At 28.6% G+C, this 8,697-nt stretch overlaps 2 protein-coding genes and 1 pseudogene across 3 annotated transcripts; all 3 read left to right on the forward strand.

Moving 5' to 3' along the window:
• Positions 1-281: 281 nt before the first annotated feature.
• On the forward strand, positions 282-2,041 carry LOC145004228 (putative xyloglucan endotransglucosylase/hydrolase protein 23). The gene is made up of 3 exons (XM_078963119.1): positions 282-583; positions 717-910; positions 1,468-2,041. The coding sequence occupies exons 1-3, from the start codon at positions 308-310 to the stop codon at positions 1,856-1,858; spliced, it is 861 nt and encodes a 286-aa protein (XP_078819245.1). The 5' UTR covers positions 282-307; the 3' UTR covers positions 1,859-2,041.
• A 312-nt stretch (positions 2,042-2,353) lies between these two features.
• LOC145004298 (xyloglucan endotransglucosylase protein 7-like) lies at positions 2,354-3,817 on the forward strand. 2 transcript variants are annotated; one of them, XM_078963190.1, is made up of 4 exons: positions 2,425-2,629; positions 2,716-2,810; positions 2,908-3,121; positions 3,514-3,817. In XM_078963190.1, exons 1-4 carry the CDS (start codon positions 2,504-2,506, stop codon positions 3,709-3,711), a joined length of 633 nt encoding a protein of 210 aa, XP_078819316.1. In that variant the 5' UTR covers positions 2,425-2,503; the 3' UTR covers positions 3,712-3,817. The 2 variants fall into 2 exon arrangements, with proteins under 2 accessions (XP_078819315.1, XP_078819316.1); XM_078963189.1 differs by having other exon boundaries at positions 2,354-2,629; positions 2,716-3,121.
• Positions 3,818-7,505: 3,688 nt separating this feature from the next.
• Positions 7,506-7,817, forward strand: LOC145007013 (xyloglucan endotransglucosylase protein 7 pseudogene; annotated as a pseudogene).
• Positions 7,818-8,697: the final 880 nt, after the last annotated feature.

Here is an 8,697-nt window from a genome sequence, read left to right on the forward strand (position 1 = left end):
GTTTTTTTTTTTTTTTACAAAACCCGGTCTTACCGAACCGGTTGGCGTCTCAACGAAGACATACGTGACTAGTGAGGGTGTTTATATGGTTAATGGTTTGATATTGATAACCCACATTTTGACTATTCATATTGCTATTAAACTATTCATTGAATTTATCTAAGAAATTAATGCTACTTTACAGCTGTTTTTACGACCTTCTTTGGCACTTGGCACCCCCTATACGAAAAGTTCATCACTATAAATAACATCAAAAACCTCATAAGTCATAACAAAACATAACAACAGTTATTATTATCGAAAATCCATGGCTTCTTTGTTGTCTACAAAGCTTGCAATTTTATTGCTATTTGTATGTCTTGTATCGGATTCTTTTGTTTCGGCTAATTTCTACAATGATTTTGATATAACATGGGGTGACGGACGTGGGAAGATACTAGATAACGGGAACCTCTTGACCCTGTCACTTGACAAGTCCTCGGGTTCCGGATTTGAATCAAGAAACGAGTATTTGTTTGGGAAAATCGATATGCAGCTTAAATTGGTGCCTGGAAACTCTGCTGGCACTGTTACTGCATATTACGTAAGTGCAATTTAGAATTAGTATTTCATTTAACCAAAGGTTATGTATGATTACTTTTAGTTTTTATTATTTTTATTTTTAGTAATTTTTGGTTTGTTTGGGTTGTGATAATTGAGATGATGATTGTTTGCAGTTGAGTTCAAAGGGAACAAAGTGGGACGAAATCGACTTTGAGTTCTTGGGTAACTTGAGTGGAGACCCTTATATTCTACATACAAACGTGTTTACACAAGGAAAAGGCAACCGAGAACAACAATTTTATCTTTGGTTCGATCCAACTGCTGATTTCCACACGTATTCCATCCTTTGGAACCCCCAACTCATTCTGTACGTATTCGTTTAAGCTTATTTCATGGTTCTTTATAGTAATAAATATTTGAATTTTACTCTTGAAAATAAGAACAATAGAAAAAAATAGGATATGTTTTCATCATCTCACTGATTTAAAATTTTAACTAATTTGTGTAGTTACTAAATGCGTATTCGGTTTTTTTACCTTTTAGAAGAATTTTTTTTAGACAAATTTGAAAAAAAAATAGAAACGAAAAACACAACTTACTTTCAATATTTTACAAATTTAGCCACTTGAATATTATTTTTTGGGTAACTGGACAAATAGTTTTGAAGTGAAAAATGAAGTGCTACAAAATATACTCAACTAACTAAATGGATAATATGATAAAAGCATACATGCTTTTCTAATTTTTCCTCGAAAATATATATATATATATATATATATATATATATATATATATATATATATATATATATATATATATATATATATATATATATATATATATATATATATATATGACTGCAACCAAAAAAGGTTTCGTTGTCGTGTCCATCATAATTAACATTTTCCTTTATTACTTTGGTAGATTTTCGGTCGATGGAATCCCTATTCGAGAATTCAAGAACACAGAGTCAAAAGGAGTACCATTTCCAAATAATCAACCAATGAGGATACACTCGAGCTTATGGAACGCTGATGATTGGGCAACAAGGGGCGGGTTAGTAAAGACAGATTGGAGCCAAGCTCCATTCATAGCTTCCTATAGGAACTTCAATGCTCAGGCTTGTGTTGCAAAGCCAGGGTCACCGTCATCATGTGGCGGTAGTGGCTCAACCGCTTCATGGTGGTCTGAGGTGGTGGATAGTAGCAAACAAGAGAGGTTGAAATGGGTGCAAAAGAATTATATGGTTTATAACTATTGCTCGGATTCTAAGAGGTTTCCTCAAGGATATCCACCCGAATGCAACATGGGTTAAGTACATGGGTCGGTGTGAACCATGATGGTTTAAGTGGGGTGGGTTTGGATTCGGGCCTCTAAGTATTTTATTTTTTCATTTTTTGATGTTTATTTGTTTGTATCTAGATTTTTGTTGCAAGAGAAACTCCTTATATTGACATTAACATGTTAATACAAATATATATGGAAATACAATTCTAAACATGTTTGTGTCGTTTCTATTTGAAAATTAGCATAAAAATAACTTTTTTTCAAAAAGATAGCAACATACTTTTATGTTATTTGTTTTTTTTATTATCTATTAACATATTGTTTTTACTTCTTTTTATAAAAAAACGTTGTATATTCAATTTTTTTCTCCATTATTAAAAGATTGTATGTTGAAAAGTCTACTCTTTGTTTGCATTAAACTATTTCATTGTTTTGTTATAATATTAGAATGAAAAAATGCACTAGAAAAGTAGTTCCAAGATTCATGGAAATATGCAACATTATGCCAAATGGTGGCCGATGATTCAACTAAAAATGAGGAACCCTAGAAAACAACAGAGAAAAATGTAAGACCTCAAGAAAGAAATTAAAAAAGAATGAGGCAGAGAGATATGATCGGAGAAGACACCATGTTAGGCCGCAGAACCACCACAAGAACCACCACTTTCCTCCAATGGGTTTGCTATCGTCATCATCATCAAGGCTTTCAACCTCACACCTCACTCGCTCTCGCTCCATCATCCCAAGCTGCATCCCCTTCCTTGCTTTTCTTTCAGTCTCCATTTTCCTTCTCTACCAGGTATTATAATTATTCATTTCATTCAAGCATTTCATCGAACACCTTCTGTGCATCATTCATTCTCTTGATGATTCCTTCTCCAACAGGTCGACGTATACATCGCTCGAACCAGAAAAGGTCCCCGCCGCTACCAACCCACATCTTACCTTCTTACTCCCATTCCCGGCGAAGTTAAATCAAGGTACCATTAACGGATTAACCATTCATACTCTTCCTAATGCGAAATGTAGAGACATCAATGCTTTAGCTAATTGGGTAATTTGGAATTTTGCTGAAAGGGTTATAACAAATGGTACTTTTGATCGATTGTTTGAGATCACTTGGGGAGATGATCATGCTGACATACATGAAGAGGGTGAATTGCTGACGCTTAGACTTGATAAAAGATCGGGTTCTGGATTCCGATCTAAAGATGAATATCTGTTTGGGAAAATTGATATGCAGCTAAAGCTAGTAGAAGGGAACTCCGCTGGCACTGTAACAGCTTATTATGTAAAAACTTAATTTCATTTTAAGTAAAATACACAAAATTAATTATACTTTTGTTATTTTATTGATTTAACCATTTTAAAAACCATAAATATATGACAAAATATTTTTACTATTTTATCAATTTAATTATAAAAGTATTTTTTTTTTCTCATAAGTCAGTAAATAATTATTCACTCACAAAATAATGAAACATGTTTTGATTTTAAGTAGTTTGTCTAATTAACTAGGAAACATTGTCATTTTGAACATTAAAAATAGGATATAAACTATGGCTAAATTTGTATAATAATAAAACTAAAAATATTTTGTATTTTTTTTCTTCATTTTTTTTGTTTTCCATTTATATCCTGATGACTTTAACGATGTTGTTTGATTTGTTTTGTATGTTAAAGTTGTCATCTGAAGACGATTTTCATGATGAGATTGACTTTGAGTTTTTGGGAAACACGAGTGGCGACCCTTATACGCTACATACAAATGTGTATAGCCAAGGTAAGGGTGATCGAGAGCAACAATTCTTTCTTTGGTTTGACCCTACTGCCGATTTTCACACGTATACTATTATCTGGAATCCTCAGCGTATATTGTAAGTAAAAACTTTCGTTTATGTGAAAAATTAGATGCAATGAAGTTTATGATGCTTTACTTATTGGTCACGTATTCTAGTTTTACAAGAAAGTTGACTTCTTTACAGATGGACCAAATTAGTTGTTTTATAGTTTTATTCCATGAATATGATAGATCTTGTTGTGTCACAAATATTCCATTAAAGTCAAAGATTCGTGTACAACCTATATAAGGTTAAGTGTTGTGTCAATTTGATTTAATGGACATAATATCCTGTTAAACTTTTTTTTAGAACCGATAAATAATATATTAGATAAGAAGGCCAAATGACAAAGAACTATGGGCCAAAAGTACAAAGAGTAGACTATCCCGCTAAACTAACTATTGTAATTTAGGATATGTTCAAGAAAAATAGCTATTAATTAGAAGTTGAAGGGTGTAGTATTTATTCGTGTATAAATATAAATATTCGACAAAAATAATTATAAATTTTGATATGCATAAAAGGTAAATACTAACTTAAAGCAATTTGGAAGAACTTTTAAACAAAATAAAAAAGGTTTAGTTTAACACAAAGAAATGGAGGGTTTTTATTTTATTTATTTATTTTTTATTTTTTTATTTTTAAATTCAAGTTTTAAGCTTTATTCATGATTCTTTTATAATTTTTTTTAAGCTTGAATGCACGAATTGAAGTTTATTTTTTTATGTTAAATTTACGTTTTATGTTAAAAGATAAAAACTAAAACTTTTCTAAAGCTTTGTTGTGGAATATATTTTTAATCTGCTAAACTATATATGGATGTTTTCTTTAACAATATAAAAAAATTAATTTACTGAAAAGAATAATGCGAAATAAGGTTTCCAAATTCTGAATTTTACAAATATGCTTTCATCGACTTGTCCATTTCATTTTCGTAAGTGTATTGTCTTTTTCCAAATAATTTTAAACTTTATTCATCTAATCGAACCTTTTCTATTAGGGACTTATCATATATATATATATATATATATATATATATATATATATATATATATATATATATATATATATATATATATATATATATATATATATATATATATATATAATTTAACACAAAACTAGTTGTGAAATTCGTATAACATACAAGTTGATTAAAACAAAATGTTAAATACAAACGATTAAATAGGAAGTTTATTTGAATTTAAAATATGAAATATGTGAAAATTATGAGAAAAAAAAAACTTACGATAAATAAATAAATAAAATTTATGTGTTTAGTTGTCATGTCAGTATAATAAACGGATTAATCAAAACAAAATGTTAAATACAAATGTTTAAACTGTAAATACTTGAAATTGAAATTGAAATTGAAATTGAAATTTAAAATTTAAAATTTAAAATTTGAAATTAATAGTCATGTTTAATTTCTAAAACTAAATTAAAGATATATTGGAAAATGAAAAATAAAGTCAATGAAAAGTAGAAAATAAATATATCTCAAAAGTATAACAAAATGATATGTGGTCAATTGAATGAAAAAATAAGTCATAAAATCATTCTTATTTATTAAGGTAGATAATTTATTGGAGAATTTTGATGAAAATAAAGCTTTCTAAATAAGTCATATTTTGGTTACAAATTAATTTGTCCTTGTTTTGTCATACTTTAAAGGGGGTGTTTGGAATTATATTTAAAAAAAAAAAAAAAAAAACTTTTTGTTAAAATTTATTATTAGCTTGTATGATAGCAAAATAAAAATTTTAAAAATATATTTATAGTAGCTATGCGGTGATTAAAAACTATAACTCTAAGTTATAAACACATTATTAATGTTTGTTAAAACTACTTTTAAAATAACCAAAAAAAAAAGTGAAAAGAGAGAACGTGTGATGTTTATTAGAAGTAAATAAAAAAAATAATGATTTTTATTAAAAACTAGGTGTGAGATCTATGTATTACATGAGTTTAATTAAAAAAAAATAAATATAAAATTTTAATAATTTGAAAAGTTTGAATTTATAAGAAAAATGAGAAAAATTTGAATTATTAAAATTAATGAGACTTTAATGTATTAAATATATTACATATATAAACTTTTTCTAATAAATACTTTACATATACCTTACACATTAAAGGTGAAATTTTAATTTAATAAAATAAAAAATATAATAAATGACAAGTGGAAAATAGAAATTTTAAAATTTTTAGAAAATATCATTTGTCCAAATGAATGAGAAGAAGATATGTGGTAAAAAAAAATCTTCATTTATTATAATAGATAGTATGATCTTTTCATTTCGAAAGAAGTTATACTTTTTAAAAACTCATTATTAATATATAGGAGAAATCATTTTAATAAAGCATTTTTGATTTATTATTTTTTTTTTTTAACTTTTATACTTAAAAACAAACCAATAAATTAATTAGAAGTTTTGAAACAAAATCCCAACGACACATTAACAAATTAATTCAATAAGCAAAACATTATTGTTTAATTTATTCATTAATGTAAAAAGAACTAATGTCGGGTTTTTTCATAGAAGCTCTTAATAATTTAGCCTTATTTAGTTCTTCCTTCCCTTTTCTAATACCATTATTTTTTAAGGGGTTGGCTAAAAAGACATCCCATATTGCAATATGGACATCCTAATTAATTTTTTAAATATTTTTATTGGTTGAAATTACATTGTTTTCCGGAAAAATTGATTATAAACTGTTAATTATTGGTTGATTTTTAAAAAAATGATCAATGGAGTATCCAATGAATGTGTTTTAGCAACACCTCTTTTTAAATAGTATAAAAGACAAATTTAGCATAATTTTTTATCCATTTGCCAAGAAACAAAAACAAAAAACACAAAAAAGAACAAAATAGCCTATGAAATCACAAGGGGTTCTCATGTGTTGTGATTCGTAAGACCCGCCGTTATTTTGCGAAAAGTAAATTTTTTTCCCGATTTTTGTCATTTTTGCACGAATGGTATCTGTCATTTCATTTTATTAACTGAGGTTGTACATACGTCGATGTAAAAGGTTATGCATTAAAGATTTCTACAGTCTTATTTGAGTAGAGGATATCCGGATGAGATTTTGAAGAGGAAACCTCATATAGTAGATGTGATATGTTATTTTTCCATGTCAAAATGAAAAAAAAAATTATAATCGAAATTACGATACATATAATGAAATTGCGATCTATGAAGGCTCATTACTGATTTAATAGGTTATTTGAGTATTTTCTTAATTTTTTGATTAAATTACTCGAATGGTTCCTATGATTTAGAGTAATTTGTACGTTCGGTATCTAACTTATTATTTTTTTTTAACTTTGAAGGTCTCTATTGTTTGTGTTTGTTACGCGTTTAGTCTCTGACTTAGCTAAAAAAATTATTTTGCCCTTGATTTTTTTAATTTATTTAAATAAACACACCCCAACGGCCCAACCCCATCCTCACCTTACCATACCATTTTTTTCTATTTAAATAATAGACTTTCTAGGTAAAACAGAGACTAAACACATAACAAAAACAAGCAGTAAGAACCAAGCGCGTAACAAAAAAAAAAAAACCAATAAGGACTTTCCGAGTTAAAAACGTAAGTTAGGGACCAAACGCGCAAATTACCCCAAACCATAGGAATCATTCATGTAATTATTATTTATCATGGGAAACATATCAATGACAAAAAAACATACATAATTTCTTATATTATAGAATGTAACAACACTATCTTTTAACATGTTTAATTTAAAGGTTTTATGTCGATGAGATTCCAATTCGAGAGTTTACAAACAATGAGGCAATTGGCGTGCCTTTCCCAAACACTCAACCAATGAGAATACATTCGAGTATATGGAATGCAGAAGAATGGGCAACAAAGGGTGGGCGTGTGAAAACTGATTGGAGTCGAGCTCCATTCACGGCGGCGTATCGCAACTTCAACGCCGATGCTTGCATTTGGTCGTCATTGAAAGGATCTTCATGCCCATCAAATTCGACCAATCGATCATGGTTTCGAGAAAAGCTTAACACAGCGGCAGTTAGGAAACTAAAATGGGCACAAAAGTATCATAGGGTTTATAATTATTGTTCAGATAAGTGGAGGTTTCCTGAAGGTCCAGGCCTAGAATGTAAATTTGTATAGATTTAACAAACTGATTAGTCCATGTTTTTTTTACCAAAACAATTTAGTTGAATACAACTATGATAGCCATTAAGCGTTTGGTCCTTATGATTTCATTTTTTACGTGGTTGGTCCTTTAGACATGTAAAATGACAATTTTTAAATTTATTTTATGTATCTTTTTTTAACTAATTTTAATTTTAAAATAAGAGAAAATAAAAAACCCTAACCAACTACACGTAAAGCCCTATATCTTTCTCTCTAGAAACACCACTACGGCTCTTCTCTAACCTAACCACCAACCTCCTTTCTTCAGACATACCACCATTGGCGTCTCTTTAGAAACATCACTACCGATTTCTCTCCAAAAGCATCATTACTGATCTCTCTTAAAAAACATCGTGTGTGCGGTTTATTTCTGAAATCATGTGTGGATCTGAAATCTATAATCATTGGTGGTGAGAGTAGGTGGTGGTTATAAAAGGGACAATAGGATGGTTTTTTTTGTAGGTTGGTATTGTATCTTAGTTTAAAATAGGGAAAAAAAACTAATAAAAAAAATCAAACAAGGGTAAAATAATAATTATAGATCAGTTATTTAAAAGAAATTAAACCACAAGGATTAATCGTGCAAGAAGTAAAAATACATGACTAAATTGGTAGTTACATAGATATTGTACCGAATTGGTTTGTTTTGGCAAACCACAAAGACTAACTGCATACATTTGTTTACATTTTTATTTGTACTTGTATAAAGAAGTATACATAAATTGTACCGAATGAGAATGTTTCGACAAACCATAAATACCAATGACGTACTTATGTTTACATTGTTGTTTGTACTTTATAAAAATGCACCCCATAAATTTTGTATTGCTTCCATTTTAATGTAAAATCATCT

Source organism: Lactuca saligna, chromosome 7 (genome assembly GCF_052625555.1).
Source record: "Lactuca saligna cultivar CGN05327 chromosome 7, ASM5262555v1, whole genome shotgun sequence".
Taxonomy (NCBI): domain Eukaryota; kingdom Viridiplantae; phylum Streptophyta; class Magnoliopsida; order Asterales; family Asteraceae; genus Lactuca; species Lactuca saligna.

What these genes read in the sequence shown, in the direction of transcription:
- LOC145004228 (XM_078963119.1), top strand. Translation starts at nt 308, where the DNA reads ATGGCTTCTTTGTTGTCTACAAAGCTTGCAATTTTATTGCTATTTGTA. An exon ending in GCACTGTTACTGCATATTAC is followed by an intron (nt 584 to 716) that starts GTAAGTGCAATT and finishes GATTGTTTGCAG; the next exon opens with TTGAGTTCAAAGGGAACAAA. An exon ending in TGGAACCCCCAACTCATTCT is followed by an intron (nt 911 to 1,467) that starts GTACGTATTCGT and finishes TTACTTTGGTAG; the next exon opens with ATTTTCGGTCGATGGAATCC.
- LOC145004298 (XM_078963189.1), top strand. Translation starts at nt 2,427, where the DNA reads ATGAGGCAGAGAGATATGATCGGAGAAGACACCATGTTAGGCCGCAGA. An exon ending in CCATTTTCCTTCTCTACCAG is followed by an intron (nt 2,630 to 2,715) that starts GTATTATAATTA and finishes CTTCTCCAACAG; the next exon opens with GTCGACGTATACATCGCTCG. An exon ending in GCACTGTAACAGCTTATTAT is followed by an intron (nt 3,122 to 3,513) that starts GTAAAAACTTAA and finishes TGTATGTTAAAG; the next exon opens with TTGTCATCTGAAGACGATTT.